The sequence below is a fragment of the Lepidochelys kempii genome, chromosome 7 (genome assembly GCF_965140265.1).
Source record: "Lepidochelys kempii isolate rLepKem1 chromosome 7, rLepKem1.hap2, whole genome shotgun sequence".
NCBI classification, from domain to species: domain Eukaryota; kingdom Metazoa; phylum Chordata; order Testudines; family Cheloniidae; genus Lepidochelys; species Lepidochelys kempii.
In genome coordinates this window covers 94,006,618-94,033,789 of record NC_133262.1, presented here as the reverse complement: position 1 = coordinate 94,033,789, position 27,172 = coordinate 94,006,618, and the positions used below count along the sequence as shown (strand labels likewise).

Genomic DNA, 27,172 nt, shown 5'->3' with positions numbered 1-27,172 from the left:
GACATTTCAAAAGCCCGTCATGCTGTGAAAAATTAGGAAAAGGGGGAGCAAAATAGCTCACAGCTAAGCAGAACTCTTGTAACCAGAATTTTAAAAAACGAAAAGTATTGGTTTGTAAGAATCTCACCACATCTGTGTAGGGCTCCTCAGCTGCTTTCCATTCTCCTCCAGGATAACGACTCTCATTTTGGTACACTTCATCTGTAAACTCACTATGACCTGCATCAGCTTCAGTCAGCAAACTGTGAAGTCAAAAGCAAATATATTAGCAAAGCAAATCATTAAACTACAATTACTGAATAGAACTACTGTAGGGTGTGTGCACATGTGCATGCATACAAAAAATTATCACCGTCCTCCAATGGACGGTTGAGTAAGTCTGAGTCTATGTGCCAAAAGCTCTATTGCTTTTAGCTAATGGACATTTTTCTTCAGCCATAGTGGCAGAGGCCTGTGCTTTTGGAGCACAAAGATTTGAGTTTTATTGCACTGTCACTGTGAAGTTCCAACTATCCATAGTGTGCAGTATAGACCACATAAAGACTTCTTTTCCTAGAATTTCCTGTGATTGCTATCTAGACCTGCTTTGAATGCTCTCAAAAAGTGTATATATGTAAATATATAAAATATTAATGCATATCATATATAAACACACATATTTCATATGTACACATGTATAAAATATAAACAATTCTCATATCAGAGTTTTCTTTCACATTTTCTTAAAATCTTTTGATCACTTATTCCGTGTAAATCACGGGCATTTTTCAAGCCTATTTTGTCCACTTACACTGCACAATAGTACAATAGTGCTGGATCACTGTTCTAGTTAAATGATTGACAGTCATAACATGAAAAAAAAATCAACATTTCTGTGAAGACTACCTACGAGCTACATATGACTGCACAGCAGCTAACTTAGGATAAGGAGGGGAAAGGCAATTAAATGGGCTGCCAGTTGATTCTTTTGTCACAGCTAGTTTATTTGTTCATTAAAATGTTGCTGAAATGCATCCAATATCAAACTTTTTCATCCACATTACAGTACTCAAAAGTTTCCCAATTTTTCAAAAAACGTTAGCTGTACTGTGAATTTGGACTAACTTTGACTTTTCTCCACCTCCTAGGTGTGACTGAGTTTAAAAAAAAAGTAAAATATTTTACTGATATATTTTTTGAAGTGTAAACATGATTATTAAAAGATGACTAATTATTTCAGATAAAATGAATTTCTCCAGTTTTAATTCCTTGTCAGATCTGATTTCAGAAAGAGCTGCAATCTGTTTTATAATGCCATCTACTGGTCAAATAAAGTTGTGTGGGTTATTTTCTGTCTAATGGAAGAGATCAGGCATAATTGTTTTTACTTCATGTTTTCACAAGAGGCTTTTCTCCTTTATCAGCTGAACTGTTCCCAAATGTATACTTATTGTTTCTCTGCATGTCATAGACCATCAACTGAAAAAATTAATCTTGAAAATCAGTCCATTCACATGAAGATTTAATTGCTAAATTTTAAGGACCCAACAGCAGGTCTCTTCCTGTTGTACAGTGGCAGTCCTCCTATGCTTGTTCACTGCCAGAACACAAGAAGAAAACACAGAGATGAAATTCTTGGCCCTACTGAAATCAATGGGAATTTTGGAGCCAGAATTTCACCACTAGTAGCTATTACAGTTTAATCCAGTCTCTCTCTGTGTATGTGAACATGCACTGTTATTGGGTTGCATCCTTTCAAAAAGCAAAATAAATAAATAAAAATTAAAAGCCTCATTGGATCATCTCCCCATCTAGATGGTGATTTGTACACTGCGTGGATATGATGTGAACTGGAGGTTTATAATGGACTCCACAGTAAGCTGAAATCTGAAGAAGCTTTTGTTAAACAGACAGTCACCTGATCTATCGTAGGTACTTATATGGCCACATTGCTGTAGCAATCTGAGCCCCTCACAGTCTGCAGTGTATCCTTAGTGTTCTCTTCTCAACACCTCAGTTGTACCTCCATGTTACAGATGGAGAACTGAGGCACCTGAGAGTTTAAGTGACTTGCCCATGGTCACACAGCAAGTCTATTGCAGAGCAGGGAATTCAAAAATTGCACCAAGGTCTTCAGTATCCCAGGCTAGTCCCTTAATCACTGGAAATCTTTCTGCATGTTCGCAGCAGAAGGCTCATCCTTCCTTCTAACAATGTAAATACGGATTGTACTGTTATTAAATAACTTTGGCCGATTGGCTAACTTACTCTCCTACTAAAAAATTCTGTTTAAAACCTGCCCAACCCCACTTAAACCCAAGAGATGAGTTTATTCTGCACATTCTGAAAATAACTAGGAAACATCGCAAACCCCTGGATTGTGTAGAAATCAGAAATCTGACCTTCTTTCAGGATCAACCATCCATTCTCCTTCCCATTCCCAGCCCTTTGGGGGCAAAAAGAACTCTCTTTTCAATTTAATTTTTCCTGTGACATCAGAAAACTTGTGGCGACCAACTAGTCCTGAGGTGCCCCACTTTCCAAACATAAGAGCTTGATTTTCATACTGTTTGAGAGAGAAGAATGAAAGAGCAGTTTAGGGTCCAAAGAAAAGCTCTTAGGAAAATATAAGTGTATATTTATGTAATCATTACAATTCAAACATTCTACTATATGTGGCCCATATCTGAAATCAAAGGACCAACCTATTAAATAGAAAATACTGTTTCATACTCCAAACAGAAACAAGTAGGGGTGCTGTCTCCTCTATATCTGCTGTCTCCGTCTCCTACCACATTTCCTCCTCATCCCTACTCTGCCACTGACAACTTCAGTGATCCCTTCATCTCTTCCTCCTACCCTCATCTCAGTGCCTCTTCAACGCTACCCTGTCTGCAGTGAATCCCCTCCCAACCTACACCCTCTCTTCATTCAAATCTACAAACCTATTGCTTCCAAGCTGCCTACAGGAGACAGCTTTAACTTTTTGGTAAATAAATTTCCATTATAATGAAAACATGTTGTACCATAAATTAATCACTACATGATCTCGTTAGTGTAAACTTTGTCCTTCTCCATGTCCCCTTCTTCTTTTTGTTGAGTCACATGTAAAATTGGATTATAAATTGATCAGGGCAGGCACGATAGGACTGATTCCGATCTTACACTAGTTTCACACTTCCATTGTTTTTAATGGAATTATTCTAGATATATACTGCTGTATGTTGAATCAAAATTTGATCCCAGATTGGTTTTGGGCTTTTTAACCCCTTCCTCCTGTAAAATTCCTAGAATATTTTTGGATTACTGTACCAATAGTAAAAAAACTTTGTCCCATAACCATTTGTACCTTATACTTAAGAAATCATGGATTTTGACATTCACTTTCTATTTTAAATTACTTTCACTACAGGTGCCTGAGTACTGCCAACTCAACTAACTATAGGGGTAATGGCTACACAGGCTGCTGTCATATGAGTAGCGGTTCAGCAACTATATAGATAGAATAATAGAATATCAGGGTTGGAAGGGACCTCAGGAGGTCATCTAGTCCAACCCCCTGCTCAAAGCAGGACCAATCCCCAACTTTTGCCCCAGATCCCTAAATGGCCCCAGATTCCTAAATTGAACTTGAAGGATTCATGCAGGGTTCATGCACTTGGCAACATTCAGGGCACACCCTGAGTGTTGTGTAGGAGCAGTGCACACACGGCTCCTCTCAAGGGCATGAACCTTGGAAACTCGCCCGGATGACATGAACCGTGGGAAGCCTCCCAGGACTGGGCTCAAGGCCTGAGAGCAAGGAATGCGGTAGATAGATATTGGTAAATAAGAATATTAAACAAAGCCAGTGTATTCCTTTTATCTGTTGGAGTATGTAATGCGCAGGAGGAGGGAGAGAATAAAAGAGAGGGTGGAAAGCTGACAAGCCAGACCAGCCTGCTTGCTTGCTTAAAGCCTTGTTCTGTCTTGTATTTGGACCGCAACATGAACTCACAACCCTGGGTTTAGCAGGCCACTGCTCAAACCACTGAGCTATCCCAGATGTTGATTTCCATTACTGCTTCGGCACACTGTAGCAATTACTAGGTAGTGCACATAAAGAGTGCCTGAATCTTATCATTAACAGAAGAATAAAATTGTTTCTTGGATTAGTCTAGATTCTTCTGATATTTTGGGCTCTTCGATTACAGCATACCAAGAAGGCTATTTTAAATATTATCCACCTAATTTTCACCATCCCACTACCCACGGTAACTCCTAACACTGCCATATTATGGTATTATCTCTTGTAATTGGAATTTGCTGGGTTTGCCTCAATTTTTCTGTAGTGTTTGTTTCAATGAATCTTTCTGCTCCTGTGGATTAACCATTACTAATCAATACAGCCTATGTTTGTCTATTCTCTGCTCAGATATGAACAAGCAATTAAAGTAAAAAGGTTCTTCATATAGCAACATGCTATGGGACAGATTTTAATCTTAATTATGCCAATATAAATCTAGAATCACTGTACTGAAGTCAGTGGAGTTACTCCAGATTTACATCTGTCTAACCAAGATCAGAATCTAGTTTTATGAGTTTGTCAGAGACATCATCTGGAAGAGATGTTGGGTCTGATTCTCCACTACCTTGAACCTAATCTAGTCATTTATATCTATGCAAAATGAGTGTAAAATGACACCAGTAATTCATGTCAGAATGTCAGTACATTCTAGAGTAAGTGACAAAGTTTCATGTAAGAGTAATATATTTAACATTAGCAAGCATACCATTTCTGCAGAAACACTGAATGTTCCTTCTGCAAAGCTATTAAACTTTTTTTCAGCTGCAGTCAACCCAAGCCAAATATTAACTCGCAACTGCACTGGAATTTTGGCACCTTTGTTCTTGTCCTGTGGGTACTGGAATATGTAAAAAGAATAGTTATCCTCTGTTATCATAGACAATAAATGTAGGTTCTGAATAAATGTACATAATAGCTTAGACATATAGAAAATAATACATGGGTTATCCAAATACTCCTGCACTGCAGTTTCCTGCTTCAGTGGTCACTTCAAAATGTCTTTATCAGCAAAACCCCTGGTGCTTGACAGATATCACCAGAAAACATCCTAAAAAGTAGATCCCCACCCTTGATTTACTGGCATGCAAGAGCTAAACATAGGAAGATTATTGCTTAACTCCTTTCCTGTGTTTCCTTTCCAAAGTCTCGCACACCAATAAGTTTGCCTCTGCCCGGTACTGAGAACAATTATAACTTCATAGTTCAGCGTTGGTATTAGTATTTCTTTGTCACGAGCGGCTTGAAACGCAGAGTTCAGAAAGAATGTTTCTCTCAAATAGGAGGCAAGTGCTATACACAGTACAGTTTTAAAGTAAGAGATTGTCTACACTGGGAAATTTCCTGGCATAACTATACTGATATACCAGTATAACTATATCTCTCTGTGTGGATACTCTTATCCTGGAATAAGAGTGCCTTTTTCTGGTTTAACTGACTTTCAAAGAGACAAACTTAACCAGAAAAAGTCACTGTAATTCTGGAATTAGGCTGTGCACCAGAAAGTTATACAAGTATAACTATAGCAGTCTAATTATACTGGTATAGCTGTGTGGGGAAATTTTCTCATGTAGACGAGCCTTAGGTATTAGGTTCAGACTAACATCCAAAAGTTTGAATATTTATCAGCAGCTTCTCTGAATGATCCAAATCCACCCAGTAAGAGTCTCTAGCCATGACAGATCCATCCACATGCCTTCTAGCAGCACCAGCACCCACGCTGGCAGAATAACCAGATCATAGTTCCGAGCTCTTGGATGAGGTTCTGAGCCATGGACCAGAAGCTGATTCTGATTCTCTGTTACAATGGGCTTTCCCATCATACGCTGTGTGCTGTTTTGGCGAAAGCATCTGCAGTTTGGCTCTTTGTGGCTGACACCTCGCACCCTGAGTCTTATCACTCCACCACTTCAGAATTCTTACACCTCTCCTGTGCCGCTGTCAGACTGCGCCATACTGTATATCCTGCCAGCAGCTAGCTACTTAGGCTGCTGTCACCCACTCACGAGTTTTTCTACCTTGTTTTGTAGCAAGTTGCACTAGAAAGTCTCTCCTCTGCTATGGATCAGAGGGTACAATATGGCCCTAAGCATCTTAATGGAGGTACACATGGCTTTAACTTTTCATAAAATTAGCTAAGGGAAAACTTCTGATGGTAAAAATAGCACATTGTTTTTAAATTCAAGCTGTAGTGTTTGAAGTGGCACAATAAAATTATCTCAGTACCTTTAGAAAGATGGTCTGGGTCTTTCCACAGTATTTACCAGATGCTTCAGTACTTGTAGTAGAATACAAAACCTGGTGTGCGGGAATGCGGGCATAAGCTAGTCTCTTCTCTCCCCGGATCATCCAGATGATCACATCAGGTATACTGTTTTGTGGCTGTTTTTTTAAAAGAGAAAAAAAGAATCAAAACTATACTCTGCAATTAGCAAAATTTCAAACTAAACCAGTGTTTGGAGAGCAAAAGCAGAAATCAGATCTCTTTCAGGGATTTATTTAAGACAAAACAGAAATACAGATCCATGATCTAATATATGGGAGAAAAATTTCTTTTGCAAATAATTAAATGTCATACTGTTCTGAGATGATGATTAGAAAATAGCCAAACAAGTCTTATAAAAAGATTTGATAAAGAAGCTGGAGGTATTCTATGAACATTTTCAGTCACAAATGGTTTATAATGAATATGCTAGGCTAGATCCTTTGGCCCAGTATGTCCCTTTTGTGCTGCTCCACTATTGAGGAATTCTTGGTCTGCATGGAGCCTAAAGTCAGTGGGACTTAAGTACACATTTAAAGGCTTTCCTGAATAAGGATGGACTTATGCACATGCTTACGTGCTCTCCTAAATCAGGGCCTGAAAGATGAAATCATTGTAACAAGAAATTTAGCAGAAGCTAAGTAAACATCCTGCCAGCCCTGTGCTGCCCCTTATACACTTCTGTTGGCTGTGTGCTAATTGCGAGTCTCACACTGGTTATCATAGCTTTTTACCAGTGATTTTTTAAAATTAGCAATGGCAAAGAGAAGATGAATATCGCTATAGATGAGATGAAAACAAATTAAAAGACTAGCTCATGTGAAAACAGTCATTTATTATGTTCTAAAGTTACTCAAGGGATTAAAACAAATTAGAATAACTGGTCTAAGCCCAATTTAAATAGGTTTCTCTAGCTGCTGACCCACGGAAATTCTGGATGCACAGACCCTAAGGAAATTTGCAATTTCCAGACAGACTCATTAGGCAGACAGTGCTGCCCCTTTATCTAGATTAGAACCAAGTCTCTGGGTCTTATCCTGCTACCCTAACCCAAGAAAAATTCTCAGTGAAGTCAACTGCAATTAAAAACTTTACATTAAAATACATTTTAAACATATTCCTGGAAAGAAGTATTTTTCACTTTCTGAATTTGAAAATTACTGGGTGGAGAAGAATGGATGAAGGTTTCTTTTAAGTATTGTGCAATACATCAGCTTGAATCTGCGGTATATGCAGGCATTGTAGTTATTTTGTAGAAACTGTGTCTTTTTAAACCAACTGCATCATATGTATTTTGAAGTACTGACCTCTTCAGTCAATTGCATTAATTTATCCGACCAGTCTTCAATTTCTGCCAAAGTGGCCTTCACATCGGTAGTGTCATTTCTCATCCTTGTTGCTGCCTCTAGAATGTGTTTGAGAGACTTGAGGCGCAGTTTTTGTATCTGTGTGTCAAGGACTGTGACATTGGATTTGCCTTCTAAGAGGGGCAATGGCTTACTGAAAAGAGAAACAAAAACTTTTAATAATATAAATCTTCCCTCTTAGCACCTAATTTCATTAAACAAATGTTGGAGGAGCACAGGTGTTCATACTTAAAGAAAAAATTTAACTAAGCTCTATAATATTATGTATCATCACCAGTATTTCCCAGTGGCGACAAAAATAACAGAAATCCATCAGAATAATGCTGTAGGGTCCAGTCCCACAGACACTCCTATTGGGCCTAGTGCTTACTACAGAGTTTAAGCCCACTGACCGCAGGCCTCGGTTTATAATAAGCACTACTGTAAAACAGCCTTAGATAGATGTAATTTGTTTTGCTACACTTTTCAATTTTTCTACATATCAAATTAATGTAGAAGATTCATGTCTAGAAATGGATTTCAAAGGTGAAATCAACATTTTCAGACTCTTTTCATTGACTGAAAGCTGTGAGTGCTCAATAGTTCTGACAAATAAATCACTTATTTAAGTATCTAGCTATGAAGTTATCTAACTTTCAGGCACTCAAGTTTGAAAATTTGCACCAAAGTCCACTGCATAGAAATTGGTGAGACATCAGGGTGCACAGTTGCAATGAACATAACTAGGAAATTCTAGAGTACAGCAGCAGACCCCAGGGGAGAAAGTGATTGTAAAATGATTGTACTGATTTGTTAAAGCGATAGTTTTCCTGAGGTCTTCAAATGTATTCATTTTACAGAAGCTCCTTGCTACTCAGTTCATTAAGGTGCATTTAATATGGTAATAGAAGAAGCTCTTTTTCATAGCATTTTCCTGAGCTGTTGGTGAGATTGAAAAGACTTACTACTGAGTCTGAACCATGTAATCAGAAACCAGATGCACAAAAGCTCTGACCCTGCAGAGCCTTAATGCCAGCTGTATTGCATACTAGCATAAGTAGTCCCATTTCCTTGAATGTAAGTACTACACTTGGTAATGGGTGTTTGTGGGATTGGGCCTAAATATAATAGAACTCAGGCTACACCAGCTACCTCCTGAAAGCTGCTGCAGATTTCAGGTTTATAAAGGGCCTTAAAGCTTGTGGCAGATTTCTAGTCACTTAAAATATAACGTGACAAGGAAACTTCTTTTACAAATACAATATATGGAATTATGTTTCTTAATGCCATTCAAAAGTTTATTGTAAACTCTTTAGTGACTGTCACTTACTATATGTTTGTACAGCGCCTAGCACAACGGGGCACTAATTTATTTGACGCCCCCAGGTGTTACCACAATCACATTGTTTAATAATATGTTTAATAAAGCCATAGGAATTGTTTGAAAGAGAATGTGTGTGTGCACGAGTGAGATAGAGAGATTTTATATATATACAAAGCGGACGTACCCACACTTTTCATGTGGTTGTAATGACATGAGACTAGGGTTGGTCCTAGACAATGTGCTGTCCTAAATGAATTTCAGTATGCCAATCCCTTTCTGCCATCCATTCTGTCCTGCCCCTTATTAAACATTTTACTAAGTCATTTAAATTTCATTTAGGAATTAAAATTCCTACTAGTGATTTCTTACTAAAATGTACTATAACTCCATTGTGTTGGTTCTTCTCTTTCCCCTCCCTTCCTTATTTTTTCACTCCACTTCCTGTATATCTTGCTGAATCTCTTCCTCCCTCTTTTTGTTTTCTCTCCAATTTTTTTAGTGTAAAATTCTTCCCTCTTTTCCACTTTTTTTTCTTTTTCCTGTTTTTTATGTTGTTTTCTCATCAACTTTACCCATGATTTTTCAATCTCTCTCTCCTCCAGTTCAGTCTCTCTTCTCTCTCATACTGCCCATTAATATATCTCTGCTTTCTTCTCCAATCCCTTCCCCCAAGTTTAGAAATTATTCTTCTCCAAACATCACAGCTCGGACACTTATTGCTCTGTCTAAATACACACAACTTATTGATTCACTTTCATTCCCTCCCGGGAAAATCATCCCATCACAGAAACTTTTGAACACATTTTTTTGTGCCCTGGCCTTCGAGGAGAAACTGGGAGTTCTCCTCTCTCCCCTCCCCATGAGTGGGGCTGCTAGAGAAGATTCTTCTCCCTCCTGCCCAAGAAAGAGATCCTCTGTGGAAGACCTTTCTTCCTTCTCATGGTGGGAAGCGTTCGTGCCTTGAACAGCTGGGCCTCTGGACTGAGTGCATTGATCAGGGCTCAGGTGGCTTTGGCTGATGTAGCATCTGACCAGGTTGAACCGAGTTCCAACCATCTGTTCAGCATCAGCTCTGCTGGGCCGCTTCTCAGTAAACACTGATTTGTTGTGATGGCACCCCTAAAACTCAGCCCTTTGGAGAGAAGACCAGGCTTGAATTTTCAAAGGAGTTTAACGGAGTTAGGCACCCAAATCCCATCATCTTTCAATGGGATTTAAACACCTAATTTCTTCAGGCACTTCTGAAAATCTCAGTCTCTGAAGTTATGTCAAAACATGGGTAGCTACACAGCTAACTGATGAATTCCAGCAACCAGGTAGTAGACAGTATTACTCTGAGATTTGCACTTTGTCCTAATGGTATGTACCAAAAAAAAAAAAAAAAATCCTTCAACTACATTTTTACAAACTGTCTGAGCCCATAAAGGAGATGCTGATATTCCATATCAACAAAACATCCCCAATAGACAACAGCTGAATGTATAACACCACAGAAGCCACATTACACTTTCAGAGTGTGAGTCTCTGAGTGTGTGTGAATGTGTGGAGGGGACAAAGGACACTACATAGCCACAATTTCAAGAATGGCCCTGCTCAACAGATTCTTTTTTTTTTAAAGTGCTGTTTCATTATTGTCAATTATTAATATAAAATAGAATGATAGGGCAAAAGAAATGGGTTCTAAGGTGATTTTCACATTGTGTTCTTATCTTCCTGGGCTTTGAATGATGAGTTATGCAATAACTTTTACCTTGTATCTTCTACAAGTTCATCTATCAGCTTCAGCCATATCTCTGCCAACTGGTTTTCAGAAACTTTACCCTGTATTCCTGATTTTAGGGCAGCTATGTTGGATTGCTGGAGGGTTTAAAGAAAAGGCACAGAATATATAAACTTACATTCTGTTATTAGTTTTAATGTGAGTTCCACTCCTACATTCAACAAAACAACATTTATTTTGCTAGAAAAACCCAAAGACCACCAAGACATGTTCAGACATTATACATATTTAATAGGCCTGATCCTGCATTCTTTGCAAAACTGCTGAAAAAGGAGTGCAGGGTTAGGCCCAATATGCTTAACAGTACATAATATTGCACCTATGTACCAATTAAAGTGCAATCCTATGGTCCTATGCATCCCCTCCTGTACAGTTTACTCCTTCTTCTGGCCGGAATACACTGCAGGAGGGATGGTTGTCACTTCCCAGAACACAGACATACAATTAACTCTGCTTTTGCAGCATTAATGTATGTCTATTCTGGAGAGCAAAATGTGTGCCAGAATTTGGTTCCCAAATTTGCTCTTAAAGCCCTCTTTCCACCCCATCCCTGAATCTTAAATTCACACAAATAATTTCGATGCAAAACATCAGAATAAAATAAGAATTCCTGAGTCACTTACCAGTCTTTCAACCATGGTTAGGATTAGGTTCACCGGGTCTAGTCTATGACTTATGTCCTCCCAAAAGGAAGTCAGTGTCACTACTGGCTTTGTGTTCACCCATGGCAGGTAATAATAGTAGTTACCTAATGTGAAACATTAATGTGTTAAGAGCTGTTTTTGAGAGTCTGAATACATACTTACTAAGGACTTGAAATTGTCATCCTTAGTTATGTTGAATTGTTTCTTATTCTGTGATTAGTTCCATTGATTTCAGTTGGCCTATTCAGGCAGGCAGGTATTATTCAGTGAGAATCTTGCCCTCATTTATCTAATCGATTTATATTTTTCAGGTAAAGTAGTGTCCCTTGGAGAATAAGCATTTGACATGAATAATTTAGAAAGCCAGTAAGGTGTTTTTTTTAATCGTCTGATAACATATTTACAATATTCTCTCTAATAATTCACGTGTGAAAGTAGCTTTATATATTTTTTTCTTTAGAATAAAATGTTTTAAAATAATTTTATGAGGGCAAAATTATTTGCTTTGTCTAGTAAATAAAAAAAAACATGAAAACAACCTAAAGTGTGCAATAACTAAAGTAAAAATTAAAAGTATTGTATATGTTACTAATCAATCGAGTCCAGTGGTTCCCAAACTTGTTCTGCTGCTTGTGCAGGGAAAGCCCCTGGCGGGCCGGGCCGGTTTGTTTACCTGCCGCATCCGCAGGTTCGGCCGATCGCGGCTCCCATTGGCCGCAGTTTGCGGCTCCAGGCCAATGGGAGCTGCTGGAAGTGGCGGCCAGTATATCCCTCAGCCTGCACTGCTTTCAGCAGCTCCCATTGGCCTGGAGCAGCGAACTGCGGCCACTGGGAGCCGCGATCGGCTGAATCTGCAGATGCGGCAGGTAAACAAACCGGCCCGGCCCGCCAGAGGTTTTACCTGCACAAGCGGCGGAACAAGTTTGGGAACCACTGGACTAGTCTCTCTGCTTTTAAGATGCCAATCATTTGTCTAAGCACTGAACAAGAGTTATGAAGAAAGCACAGAAAGTTCAAAACAGTATTTTCCTCTTTCATATCCTAGTTTTTCTGTGCTTGTGTTTATAACTTTTTTTATTGGTGCCTTGGGCCTATTGACTTCAATGGGATGTATCAACCCCAAATTGGATAGGTTTCATGTGTAACTAATTACAAGATAGAAGATATCAAGAGCAAATGTAAATTTACATATTACTTTCAGTCATATCTTCAATAGTCTTTCAACAAATCAAGGTTGTTGTTATCCTAAAATTTGATCAACAAACAGATTGGTTTTCTAAAAGAGAATTCTGTACCTTTATAGCCACACTTCCGTAGCATACTTACCATCAAATACAGCACGGCTGTACTGAGTTGTTGATGCCAAAGGCTTACAGGTGGTGTCAAACTTGTTCCCATAATTACCAATGCTAACCTCAAACTGGATAGCCTCACCAATATCTTGCAGCATGGTAGCAGAATGAAACACAGCAGACAGACTGAATTTTCGTCTGCGCTGATATTTCTGTACAGTATTACAAGAGTTTTTGTTTTAATTAATTAATTTGTACGTAATGGTAGAGGATTAGAAAAAAGTAGCAGTATCTACATGGAAACAACATTTACCTTAATACTTTTACACATTTCTATGAAACGCACATATGTACATACATACACACACTCCAAATAAGCAGAGGTAAAAATAGGAATGTGTAATAAAATAATACATTTGAAATAGTAAAGATTTCTTAAATCACAATTTCTATGCTGGGAGGAAGGGAAAGTAATTTTTGCAGCCATATAATTAGTTATTTTTGTGGGGAGGTTTTCTGATTGTATATTAATGACCTGAATAAACAAAGGATTTAATTATTACAATTTTAGTATGTCATGTAATTCTCCAAAAAGAGTAAAACCAAGCATTTTGCATCTATACATATTGACAAGTGTGCCAGGAATTACCTCAACAACCAGTGCGTCATCACTGGAGATCGCCTCTATCTTTTTATTCACAGATTTACTGTCAAGTATTGTAGATAGTTCAACTAAGATTCTGCCTCTATAAGCAACTCCTTCCTCCTGTAAGACAATCACACAAAATTCTATATCTAAATGCTAAAAAAAACATACTCCTTTGCTGGCCAGCAAAATTGGAGTTGAAAGCCTGGCTCCCTTGAAGTTAATGGCAATACTTTAATTTCTATTATAAATGAAGAGCAAATATATTTAAGAAATAAGCAACAGTAAATTATAGATGCAATGTTTTTGTATGCTTTATTCTGGACAGCACCAAAAACATTGGTATTAAGCAAATATATAATATATAGACTGGATTTGTAGAGTAATTGAAAACTACTGCCCCTTAGGTTGAAGAAGTTGCTGACAATGGGACATATAGTCTACAAGCATCAAATGGATAGTTACTGCCCACTGGAGATCACATTGTAGCCCAAAGTAGATAGGTTTTCCTATAAATTATATCCTTCAGCCTCCATACAATCATTGATCCTTTTGAAGTTGCATTTTAATCTTAAATGACCTGCAGAATCAGCTGCTTTCTGCTGAGGCTTTTCTATATTAGCTCTTAGGATAATGTGTCCCTCTGTTTTAGACAACTACAGAGCTTCAGCAGTAATATGGGCTGCTGTGCAGAGCAAGTGATGGCCATGGTCCTCACCACCTGCAGATATTTGGAGATGCATAAGGAAATCCCATACCTCTTAGAGCATAAAAGATGTCTGGAGAATCTGCAAGGGACCCCATGCCCTTGGCAGGACCTCTATGCCAGCATCGCTTCCTGAGAAACTATCCTACCAGGACCTCCCACTGGACCTGGCCTCAAATCATTCTTGACAGTGTCTGATGGTGGGCCGTAGTGTCAGTATTTGTACTTAAATGAGAGAACCTCATTGGTTTGCCAAGGGATAATGCCACACAGAGAGGCTATCCCTAGCCCTGCCTAGTCATAAACCTCTTTCCAGAATCCCACATGTCCAAATGTGCATAGCTTGTGTGTACAGGCTCTGTGGATAGGAGGCAGGATGGGAGGATGAAACCAGGTTGGCTCAAACCTATCTCTGTGGCAGATTTTGGAGATATTTTCTGTTTCTTTCATCCCATCTGTGGGGAAAATCTAATGGATGATATATGGCACTTGGAGCATTCTTTCTTGGGAATGGGCAAATGTATCAAGATCTATAGGAAACTCTCATTGATCTTGGGGTATCTGGGGAGCGCAGGGCATTTTCATGGAGGTTCAGTGTCCCCCGCCCCCTCCCCCAACTGATCCCCATCTTGCTTTCCCATGACAGCATGGTTTCCTCACAGCAGTATGGCTAATCAGCCCGTCTCACTCATGCTCTTTAGCCAGTGCTCCACTCCCCTTTGTGTGTGTGTTCAAATATGCAGAAGGGGAGATAGTTCAAAATGATGTTGGTAGGTTCAACCTCCTCTTATTGCTACAACATCCCTGTGGGATTGGATGGGACACTGCCATGGAGAACAGCCATATCAAAATACCTACGGAGGCGGGGTTTCTGTTGGACTGGGAGAAAACGTGCAATATACAATGAAATTGCTGCTCTCCCCTTAAAATCCCTCATCTGAGATCTGTCCCATTTCATTCCCCTGTGCCAATGGGACTAGAATGGGAATCCAATGGCCTCAATCTATATGATCCCAAATGCTCATTCAAAAGTGTATATAAAATTGAAACTTCCACAAACAGAAAATTTTCCTGTTCCATTTATTAAGTAGTGACGTCATGCTAAATGTATGTTATTTTGCAAAAACAAAAATAAAAAGTTTTCTTTACATTTGCCTTAAACTTAATAATTAAAACCAATTCAGTTTACATTTATTGATAATAACAGTTATTTTGATCTGTTTGTATTATAAACGTGAAACTAACCTTTCCAGAGTTTAGTTCATCATAGGGGTCCGGGAATCCAGTGTATTCTCTTGGGCTTCCATAAAGGTTTACGTAACAGGGCCCAAATGTTGGTAAAAAGCCCACCTCTGTTTCCCCTGTGTTTACTAATAGGCAAACATCATCATTAGAAATTAACTAACCATCTTTTAGAGCCACAAGGACATTAAAATTTAAATTCACATACAGTAAAATAAATGTTAGATATTAGTTGTTAGTAAAGTAAGAACACTTTATTCCATGGGTTTATCTCAGTAATATGAATTTAATGTATCTATTTGCATAGCTATAGCTGTCCCTAGTTGTTTAAATTAGATAATACTTTATGCAATAAAAAACCCAAAGAATAAATTGACCTTATGCTACATCCCCACCAACAACATTTCATTTATGTGAAAGACCAATACAATTTTAAAACAATGTAAAAATTTTAGTGTAAAAAATATTTTCAGAAATAGATTAAACTGAATACCAGATACCACTGGCTTTCACTTAAATGTACCAAGGATTATGTTCTAGCTAACAATAAAGAGGTACACAGTAGCTGGAAGGTTAGTGTTCAGCATCACAGAATATGCCTAGTTAATCCTACTGTTTTTAGTGTGCTACTGAAGTGACTCAAGTCTGTTTGTAGAAGGACTAGTAGAATGAAAATTATTAAAGTATACCATAGTATATAACACTGTTAAGTAACCTATTCACCATACCTGGAGGTAGAGTAGTATGTATTTTTTGTGCAAAAAAATAGGGGGGGAAAAGAGATTGGGGGGGCACTAATCTAAAAAAGATTTGCCATTATGCCAAAATAATTAAAAGAACTGCTGTATTTTTAGGTCTCAATCCTGATCCCAATGAAGTCAATGACGAAACTCCCATTGACTGAAATTAGAGCATAAATAGGCTTGGAAGTATTAGATTTGTATTAGTAAATGTCAATAATGTTGATTTCACTGTACATATACAAACCAATGAAAAAATAGTTCCATGTATAATAGAAATGTACAGATAGGCAAAGTCAGAAACCAGTTGCTTGAGAACTCAGTAGTCAAAATCCAGTGATTTAGACTTTTGAATTAAGCTTGTTACAAATGGAGTAGTAAATGAACAGTAAAAACAGATATGATCTGTTGACTTAAGGATACTTACTTTGTATATTTTGACATGTGATGTTGGCAATTTGTGTTTTAACTGTTTCTACAGCTTTAACTTTTTGAACAATGTGTCATTAAATAAATATCTGATCACCTCCACATAAGTTTTTATGACTGTGAAAATTTAACTGGATGAAAATAAAACAAAATGCTTAAAATAATCAATTTTATCCATCAAAATTATAAAAATAAAAAGCTGAATTCTACCATGCTTAAGCATAACAGAGAGTCTTAATTTCAATAATTTTGCCTGAGAAAGGAATGCAGGATAAGACTCAAAATTAGATGTATAGTCGCTGCCATTACTGCCTCTTTAGTGAAGGGATTGTCAGCCTGTGTATTACAAACTCCTTTTTGACTGGCCTAAAATTTCATTCAGGAGTGAAAGTCTACACATTCGCTTATTTTTCATAGATGACTATTTGTTTGCTATAATTATTTTTGATAATTCTGAATACAGTTCAATAGAATTTCAATACCAGTTATACTCTAGAGCTAAAAAACAAAAATGAATCCATAAGCATTTATTTGTCATTTTCTTAATTAAAATGGCCAAAATAATTTAAATCCTTTTTTTTAAACGTCTGGGTTTAGAATGACTTGTGCCAAAACCAGCGCTATTTCAAATCATCACTCTACAAAGACAAGAAAAGGTGTTTCTAATTTAATGCTTACAGTCCCTTTTACCTATATCAATACTACTGCTGTAACTTGAGTACTGCTCTAATTTTTATGTTTGGTATAAAAGTCATTTGTAGATAGAAGCATTACTCATATTATTGCTATTGCCATTTGGTTTTGTACATATGTACTGCAGCATGTATTATAGTCAGGCTTGAGTTTATTGAACAGAACAGGATACTGAGGAAACTGAAATGGTTTTAAGAGGAAGCAGGCTTTTGTTCTCTAGCTCTGGATTTAAAGGAGTTAATTGTGCCTTTATGCAACATTTGAATATATCCCCTAAAAGTGCTTTTAGGTTATTGGTAGATGAACATATAAATAATACAAAAAATTAGAAATAAATCAGCCATAAATGCAGAGAAATACTCTACATTTGGGATGGTGCTTGAGATCAGGGGCATGATTCTGAGCTCTCTACAGCTTTACCCGGCTGTATCTCCATTGTCTTTAATGGAGGTATTTCTCATCTATACTGCAGTAAATGAGATCAGAGATAGGCTCCAGGTCTTTCATCAACACCTATCAGTTTTTTCAGAAACTACTTTGGGCAATCTGAAGCACAAAATGATGGCTTTACCATTAGGATAAAGACAGAAGAATGTGAAGATAAAGAGCTAAATCCTACAAGTCTTTCACTGATTGCTGACTACTGAGCAATATGTAAAGCTAGCTGGATAGTAAAAGGGAATATGAATGTCCCAATGTTTCTTACTGGCAAAACAAATACAGTTGTGTCAGCTTTGCAGAATGTAAAATGGTTCTGTGCCTTGTGCTTTGTCTGCTTCCACAATAGTAAACTTTGTCCATTTTGTCAAAGTTTCGAGTGGTTCACACTCTTTCATGTCTAAACTACAGAGCGTGGATGGGGCCACAGGACTCCTAAATACTTTTTCATTTTAATATTCATCTGGACAGCTCATGTTACACTCAGATTACGTAGCTGTTTTTCTTTCTTAGTTGGGTTTGGACCACAGAGAGATTCAGTCATAGGTCTTTATATGAAATGAAATGATTTTACTAATGGAAAAAAATATCTGGAACTGGCCTGATGACCTTTTATTGTAGGTAAGTATTAAGTGCCCCAGCTCTTCTTACATATAAAGTCCTCAGAGTTCATTGAGGTTGCACAGGTATATCTGAAGACAGAATTTGGCCCACATTTACATCTTTCCTGAAGATGGAATACTGCTATAATCTAATTTGAGTATTGACTTTTCCCTGATTGTTGCAGATGTACAGGGATAATGTTGTGGGGAAAGATTAATGGTAAATGCACGGTCCAGTAGAGATTTGTATATTACTTATATATAAGGCTCTACTTAACTTGCAATATTGCAGAAATTGCAGATTCTACAATATTAGGCTTCCTCCACAATTTTGACAGCGGGAGCTGACTGTGGGAGCCCTGAGCCCCTGCTCTCTACCCCGGGCCCCTGACAATGGGAGCACTTTCTCTCAGCCTCAGGAGGCCAACAGCCGGAGCCTCTGCTCTCAGTCCCAGTCTCTTGACAACAGAAAATCACAGAAAAGTAATAATGGACTTTATTACCGGAAATAATAAAGTCCATTATTACCTCTCTGCAATTTTCCATGGCTTGCCTGCAACTCAGCTGAAATTTTTTGACAATCATCCTGCAATTCAAGTAGGGCCTTAGTTATATATATTCTATATCATGCTAAAATGAGTTTGCTTCAACAAACTAATCATCTAGATTTGGGAAAATGAAGCAACCTGGTTTCCTAAAGTGAATGACTCTACAACCATAATTTTGGTTAAAATTGTGGATGTGGTATATTTTAAAATTGAATGTAAGGAGCATAAAACTTTAGTGTAGGTAAAATTCAGCTCTGTGCACAGGGCTAAGAATTGTCCAGACTTTTGGTGAGCAATTTCAATGGAGTAGAAACTTTTCGTTCAACCCTAAATGTTTTAATTTTCCTCTGTTTCTTCTGCTTTACATCTGAATACCACTGAACTCATCTTCCACTGCTAAATGACCCAGAAACACTTGCTTCTGACATTAGAAGCAAACACAGGGATAATACTAAAAAAAAACCCTTCTTTCTAAAAATAGATTTCTATGTTGAATTAATCGGTCTGCTGTATACTGTTGCTGCTAAATTCAAACAGAAGCGCATTTCTAAAGAAATCAATGTTGTTTCATTTAAAGATGGTATGTTTAAAGAGCTGATTATCAGAAAGGCTTGAAAATGCTTCATAAAAATGATTTCTTCAGCTTTTATTCACTATTATTCTATTTTTCAGTAAGCCATGCTGCACTTTTGGATCTGAGATAAGAAAGCAAAGCATTTGGGTGGATAAACTTATTAACATTCAGTTACATTTCAACTGCATTGAAACTTAATCTGCATTTATTTCTATTAAATAAATGCAACTTTTAACTTAATGATTTCCAAAAACAACTCTAGGTTACAATGCAAAGACCAATTTGTTCATAGTTAGAGTAAATCAGGTTTCTTTTTCAGATCTATTTATCCACCCAGTTAAGCATAAGCAAAAGAGTTGTGAAATCTTTTAGGCAGTTCATTATTTACAGGGAGCTCTACAGCAGCATACACAGTTGAGCCTTTCATTACTAACTGAAAAACTGCAAGCCATTTGTCAGAGTGCATAATAACTGAAACAACTACATGCTCAGCTCTAAAATGCAGCACCACACATCAGCGAAACAGGAATATTTTCAAACCAATTCCAGTGCCAAAACTGATTTAAATAGTATGTCATATTTAATAGCCTGCAAATGTAGCATTGTATCCTTTAAATATATATTTTTAAATGTTTATAAAATAGTTTGGTTTTGCTCTGAGACAGTATTACTCAGATTGGGCACTGGACAGCAAAATCAAATTAAAGACCAAGATATAAACCTTCATACGATGAAGCCCCAGTTCCCGAAGATGAAAATTCTATATTATGAAAAGACAACAGGTTACATGACAAGAAATTATAGAGCTTAAAAATTAAACATATCAAAGTGAAATCTGCTTTAAAACTAAATCAAAGCTGAAGTGACTTTGGAGTGGCCTGGAGTTTTGCTGCTTGAAGAAAATGGAGTGTGGTATTTCCCTAGTTTTATGAATTCTAAACAGAGAAAGACATGCCCAGGGCTATCATCAAAATACAATTTTGGTGTCTGTGAGTTCCAGCACCTCTGTCTGAGTGCCACATATAAGATTTTTTATTTAAAATACTTTTAACTACTATCTTAAAAACTAAAATCATACAAATAGATTTTTTTTTTTGCATAAAACTTTTCACTTAAGGAAACAATCATGCTGCAGATTAGAACATGTTAGGATACTTTCATTTATTGGAATGATTAGACTAGTTCTAGTTGATTCTAGTTCTGATCAGTTGATCTCTTGGAACCCAATTCTGCACACCTTGAAATCAGTGGGAGTGTTGCCATTGACCTCAAGGGGAGGAGAGTTGGGATCTTGTATTGAAGATCTGACACTGGAATAGCAATTTTCAGAAGAGATGTTGAGCAAGACTTTTCCAGTAATTAAGCACCCAGATTTCAAATCAGAAACACAGAAGAAATGAAGTAACTTTGTTGTAGAGGAGAAGGCAGAACAATCTTCATAGGCCCTGATGCTGCAAAGATTGGCACACATGTAAACTTTATGCACATGAATAGTTCTCAAACCAGTGTACTCACGTGTATAAAGTTAAATACATGCTCAAGTCTTTACAGGACTGAGGCCAATGTAGTTTTGTTTTTTAAACTACTTACCTGGTAGCTTACTCATGAACAAGCAGGGCTTTTCTTAGACAACTATAAGGATGTTTCATTACATATATCAGAGAAAAATACTAATTCAGAATTCAAATGATGGAAATTATTTGGGGCCAGCTTCCTTCAGGCTAACTCACCTTACTTGTTATATTAGGCAGCTATATAAATATCAAGCATGATTTACTGCGAACTCTTCTATGGGAACAGTTAATATGCTGTAAAACTTTTATGACAAACATTAAACATGTATTTCTGGCAAAACAACGCCATGCTTGTCAAGGAGTTGGCCCACCAATAAATGGGATCCTTCTATAAGAAGATGAAATTGTGTATGTATGTATGTGTGTGTATATACACACACACACACATCCATCAATCATTAAGTTAGAAACATATTATGAGTAGATAAAGAAATTATTAATAAAATAAATTACAACATAATTGTAACTAATGGGAATAAACAAACTACACTGAAATAGTTATAAGTATAGCATAACAGAAACAGGAAGGAAATCTCAATTTTGTCTTTTCTTAACCATCTATGGGAAGAAAAATGTTGTTGAATTATATTTTTCTTGCAATATTTCAATAAGTTCACAGATCACACAAGCCCTAATAGAGAAAATATCTCAGGAGGATGGAAACTTTGCCTACCTAGAGTTTTCTTGCAGTCATCATCAGTTCAGCTTTTTAGTTTTCTCAATAAGTAGCAGAACCAATTGACTGAAAAACTTTGACACATGCTTGGATCCACTTAAATAATTTAATTGAAAACTATTGAATGAATCCAGTGATTTGCAGTTTAGGTAGGCTCAGGCAATGAGATATAGAACCCCTCTCTTCTAGATCACTGGTGTGAGTAGTAACCAAGAGTCATTGCCATTTGACCGCTGTTCAGTGGCATATGGGAAATGAGAGGTGGTCTTGGATCAGTTCTTACCAGACTGGTATTCACATCACAATTGGCATCTTATAGGCAGTCTCATCAGGAAGACTGGCTAATCGTCTCTTGACTTCAGGCTGTTTCTCCAAAAGAAAGGTTTGGGCAGCGTGGCAAAGAAGTGGCGGCCAAGGTCACATTTGCTATGGCTCCCCATTCTATACTGGTTCTGAAACAGTGAACTTCAAATTGGCCCCTTTCATAAACGCTGAATTCACTAAAAATATCCTATAGCACTCTGGATTATAGATCAACTGAAGAATTAACAGTTATATGGAGTTTGAAATATTCAATAAAGTTTTCTATATGTACCAGAAAACTGAGTTTTGAATTATCTAGTATATACAGAATACTTTCTTAGATTTTGTGAATTAATTATTAATACTTCAGTACCATGCGATTTTTCAAAAAGTAAAGTTACTGTTCTGGAAAGTGGCCAGTTAGAAAGCACTGAAAACAGAAGATCTTCTTTAAGCCACAGAACTGGTATAACACAGGGAACTCCAGCAAAGCAAACTTCCTTACACTCTCCCATCATTTCTCTTAAATACACAGAAAATACTTGCTGAAATGTGTAAGCTGAATAACTCACCTTCTACTTCTCCACCAGAAGCAGCAATTTTGGAGAGACTTAAATACGTTGTTCCTACTGCATCATTTTTTGTAAGACGATCCCTATATGAAATGTAAGATTGTAATTAAATGCAACAATGGTCATCCTAAATAGAGGCAAGCTACAAATGGCTAAATGTATTTACAGGGTATATATGTTTAGACCACCTAGCATGTTTTAATAACAAACACCAGATGATGTCTGACTTTTACATAGCTGTGCAGTAGGAGGGGAGAGCATAAGAAGCTGCTCCCAGCGTTGCATAGTTCAAAGGTCAGGCAGAATTTCAGTCTCAGAACTGGCAGTCCAGCTAGAGGAAGTAAGTTGCAACCCCTAAAGGTGTGTAGTAACCAGAGATGTGCAATCTCTGTACACTTGGAACTCCAAGAGGTATTCTGCTCTGCTCCCTGGGGGTTGGGTGGCTCCATCCCCAGCCTAGAACTATGCCTAACAATCAGGGCACAATCAGGCCCACAGTAAGAACAATAAAACTTATAACTTGAGCATATTAATGTTTGGCCCACTTGTCCAAAAATTGTACACAGGTTTGATACACTGAATATCAGCCAATGTCATGGTAATCAATATAATATACATTGCTGACTAGAGTTAGGCAAATAATTACAAAAATAGTCATATAAATTTTGGAAACAAACATATGGAATCAATGTATGTTTGCAAATATTGGTGAATTATTTGCCTATCTCTACAAGTTGGTAAAATAATGGGGAAGAATTGTAAAATAATTTATTAGAAAGTTATTCTATAAGTATTATTTAACCCATTTCATGCACAGAAATCAATGGTGTGCCAATGCCATACTATTTATGGCCCCAATTCAGGAAAGCATCACTGTTCAGGAAGGGTAATGAAGCATTTGCTTAAGTGCTTTACAGAATCAGGGCTTACGGTTCCAAAACCCTGTGAATTATACAGAAACAGGATTTTTTCCACTCAACACAATTTTATTTTATCTAATACTTTATACAAAAGAGTCAAAACTCACCAGTCAAAAACTGTTAATCTTATTTTTTCACACATTGAGGGAAACTGGAAAAAAGTAGAGAAAATAAAATGATTCATTATTTATCTTTCACATTTAAAAAAATGTTCTGAATAAAATAATAAAAACTGATGGTGGATATTTAGAGAAGCAAGACGAAAGCTAACCTTGATTTGAAGATGAACAACTTGATTCCATTCTGGATTAGCATTTTTCTCAATTATATTTGTGCAAACCTGCAAAAAACAAAACAAAACAAAAAACACCCCAAATGAAACAGATTTTATAGTAGCTCAAGCTCAAAAATCAGACAAAAAAGCATGGAACCAGTCACAATTTAGGATAAATTGTATTCAGGCTGGTCAAATGGTATGCCATCACAGGGTCCTACAGTGGCTAATGGTGAATATTAAGTTTCAGAGTAACAGCCGTGTTAGTCTGTATTTGCAGAAAGAAAAGGAGGACTTGTGGCACCTTAGAGACTAACCAATTTATTTGAGCAGAAGCTTTCGTGAGCTACATCCAATGACGTGAGCGGTAGCTCACGAAAGCTTATGCTCAAATAAATTGGTGAATATTAAGTTTTCCATGATTTAGTGAGTCATTAGCCTTAGGTTCAGGGCCAGCTCTAGGTTTTTTGCCACCCCAAGCACCGAGAGCGCAACTGCCCAAGCAGAAAAATAAAAAAACAAGAATGGCCGGAATGCCGCCCCTGGAATTGTGCCACCCCAAGCACATGCTTGCTTTGCTGGTGTCTAGAGCCGGTCCTGCTTAGGTTGGTAATTATTGCTGATCTGATCTGCTTATACAACCTAAATGCAAGAGGCAAAACTATTCCACCGTTGTCCAAACCAGGGTTCTTCGGAGCTTCTAACTGACAGAAAAAACTGCTCATCAACTCCTCCAGGCGCAAAAAAGGTGCTACCACAGTGGCACCCAGATATGACTGAATGACAGCAGGAAAATAAACAAAAAGGGATGATCAGCCCTGGTGAATTCATGTTTGGTTTGTCTACATGTTGGACTGGATGAAAGATGTATTGTATTGGCAACCAGGTTCCCATTGTTGTTGATGCCTATTAGAGGCCTCATTGCTGTGGCATCGTGTGCAACTGTTTATACCACCGGTGCCTAAAACCAGCAGTGATTTAAGTGCTAACAATAACATGGAATTGATGTTTGGGTCGGTGTTTGGTTTTGCAATGAAAGCAAGTCATTATGAAAAACTAGTGTATGTGCAACGTGCAACTATGCCCTTAGATTTACTGTAAATCAGTTATATAAAGCAACCCGATAAACAGGTAATCTGAAGTGGTCAAGCCCCTACATCTTAGTCATACATTCTTTTAGAGTCATTAGCACACCTTTAAAAACCCTTTCTATGGTATGCTATGGTATGTCCTCAGTCTATTGAATATGCTTTATGACCCAGTACTGTAAACCCTTATGCAGATGAATAACTTTAGTCTCTATCAACTGAAGTTCCCCATGATTTTATTTTTAATATTTCATGTGCACTCCTAGATTTTAGCTCCACCTATTCCTTCCTGTTTTACAAAGTGTTGAACTAGATATGCTGAAAGTCATTTTCTCTTGTTGACAATGCACTGTGGACCTACAGTTCAATCATCTTAAGAAACACTTAGACGTGTGAATACAGTTTTCAAGTATATGACTAGTTTGCAAGATTTTAAATATTAACTCAGACAAATACCTTTTTTCCAGCAAAACAAACTTCCACAAATGGATCTACTAGGTTTTTCTTGTCTGCATTACCTCCAAATAGTTCCTTAACAGTCTGCGCAAAAGCATCATCCACTAAGGAGAAATTATAAGGCAAAAATTAACTTTAACCCTTTTCTTGAAGATTATGGGCCTAATTCGGTCTCAGTAACTTCTTAGCAATCTTACTTAAGTCAATGCGGTTGCATAGACATAATTAAGGTCAGAATCTTGTCGTATGTATTCAGTTTTCAAAAATAAATATTTGCTACTAGAAATGAAAAAATAATTGAGATTTAGAAGCAACTTCTAAAATTTTGGTCCTGAGAAGATCACAGTGAATTTTGATGTTAGCCTAGAGCTGGGGAAACAGGAGTTTATGCAATCCTTTCATACCCTCCAGCAAGTAGCAGTGGATCAGCAGTCTTGAAGGTGGCCTGTTTGTCATCCCAGACATAGAAAGGGCACAGTGAAGGAGAAAGAACTGAATAGAAAAGCCAGACACGTTCTGTTACCAAAAATGTCTAAGGTATAATGAATTTCCAGGGACGCACAATACTTTGTGTATTGCACACAGGGACTACTTCCCTTCTCCCGATGTTGAAGCCAGTATCTATTGATAGTATTCATTTTGTGTCATTTGCATTTCGAATAAGTTGGAAAAAAATGATGGTCTTTAATAACTTTGTTTAGGAACAATTTGTTTAACCTGTTGAGTTTTGAACTCGTCTCAACAAGCTTTGACTTGGGGTTTGGAGAAAGTGTAGAGCAATTAAACAGAGACAACTCAGAATCAAAGGATGGATTTCAAATACAGACTTCCTACTCAGTTGAATTATCATCTCGAATCTCTGTTTGAGGGACAAAGGGACACCAGTAGATCAAACAACACACCATCACCATTTATAATAAAATTTCACTTAATCTGAGATGATAACATTGTATTACCCATTACAAAAGTTATATAGATTTGATTGAATATTGAAAAAAGAAATGGGCTGCTTAAACCATCACAGAATTATGGGCTCAAACTATGTGGTAATCTATATGGTTGCTTGTTTTATGTCTGGGAATTTTTTTTAAATCAGTTAACAGATATTTCTACGAGTTATCAATTGCAGTCTTGTACAATCCAGTAATAAGAAGCTATATACTCTGGGGAATATCCTCGGCTCTGTAGATTTTAAGAAGGAAAGTGACCCATCGAAGTGCAATTCCAGCCGGCAGTAAAAGATTACTCTCCACATCATCATTTTCATTATCTCGCTCTCTTTTTTCCATCTGTTGGAGATATATTGGTATATATTATCAACCTATATATAAGAAAGGCATCATATGCTAAACAGTCATGTATAATAATATGGTAATTGGTCATAGTAGCATCCTTTAGTCCACCCACAAGTTAAAATCTATCTGCATTTGCATTACAAACTAGGGTTTATAAAATTATAAAACCAGAAAAATTTGTTCTGCTTAAAATGTGTTCTTTTCAGTTTCAACCTCATCAGTATTAAATTGGAGTAACCACTCTCTTTTTTTCTAGGCAGTCCATATAGCTATTTTTAAAATAATAAGCATAAACCATGAAGATGTGATATTTATAGGTTTCTGGTGCTTTTTTGCACTCATGGGCAGTGGTGACTGTATGGAATTTTCACACCCTTTGGTGGATTATAAAAGTATAATCCACTAAAAGTCACAAGATCTCCTGACAAAGCATGTTACTGCGGCTGGAAACTGTGTACAACTCCTGAAGTAATTTGGGAGAATTTACAACGTCCCCTTTGAAAACAAACAGGAAACTGTCAAATTCTCCCAATCATCCTTGTTGCAAGAATCACCAGGATAGAGAAGGGGAAGGTAGTAGTGGGAGCCACTACTGGAGATACACCAGGTTACTGGGAGGGAAGGCAGCAATGGGAGCAAGAAAGCACCAGGGAGAGGCTTTAACAGCGGACTGTGAAAGCTGGTATGGCAATATTCGGACTGAAG

General features: G+C 37.3%; 1 protein-coding gene across 4 annotated transcripts in view; it reads right to left on the bottom strand.

Annotated features, from left to right (window-relative positions):
- Positions 1–27,172, bottom strand: part of MYOF (myoferlin) — a 109,122-nt gene that overhangs the window by 34,884 nt on the left and 47,066 nt on the right. For 3 of the 4 annotated variants that reach the window (XM_073353867.1, XM_073353870.1, XM_073353871.1), the window contains exons 12-27: positions 26,335–26,461; positions 25,173–25,276; positions 23,626–23,694; positions 23,462–23,505; positions 22,435–22,517; positions 20,031–20,069; positions 15,289–15,413; positions 13,341–13,457; positions 12,726–12,903; positions 11,379–11,503; positions 10,726–10,832; positions 7,613–7,805; positions 6,269–6,424; positions 4,752–4,883; positions 2,382–2,545; positions 128–242 (exon numbers count right to left, since the gene is read on the bottom strand). In XM_073353867.1, the coding sequence (XP_073209968.1) occupies positions 128–242; positions 2,382–2,545; positions 4,752–4,883; positions 6,269–6,424; positions 7,613–7,805; positions 10,726–10,832; positions 11,379–11,503; positions 12,726–12,903; positions 13,341–13,457; positions 15,289–15,413; positions 20,031–20,069; positions 22,435–22,517; positions 23,462–23,505; positions 23,626–23,694; positions 25,173–25,276; positions 26,335–26,461 (1,878 nt within the window). The remainder of the gene's footprint in view (positions 1–127; positions 243–2,381; positions 2,546–4,751; positions 4,884–6,268; positions 6,425–7,612; positions 7,806–10,725; positions 10,833–11,378; positions 11,504–12,725; positions 12,904–13,340; positions 13,458–15,288; positions 15,414–20,030; positions 20,070–22,434; positions 22,518–23,461; positions 23,506–23,625; positions 23,695–25,172; positions 25,277–26,334; positions 26,462–27,172) is intronic. The other variant, XM_073353868.1, reaches the window with a different exon arrangement.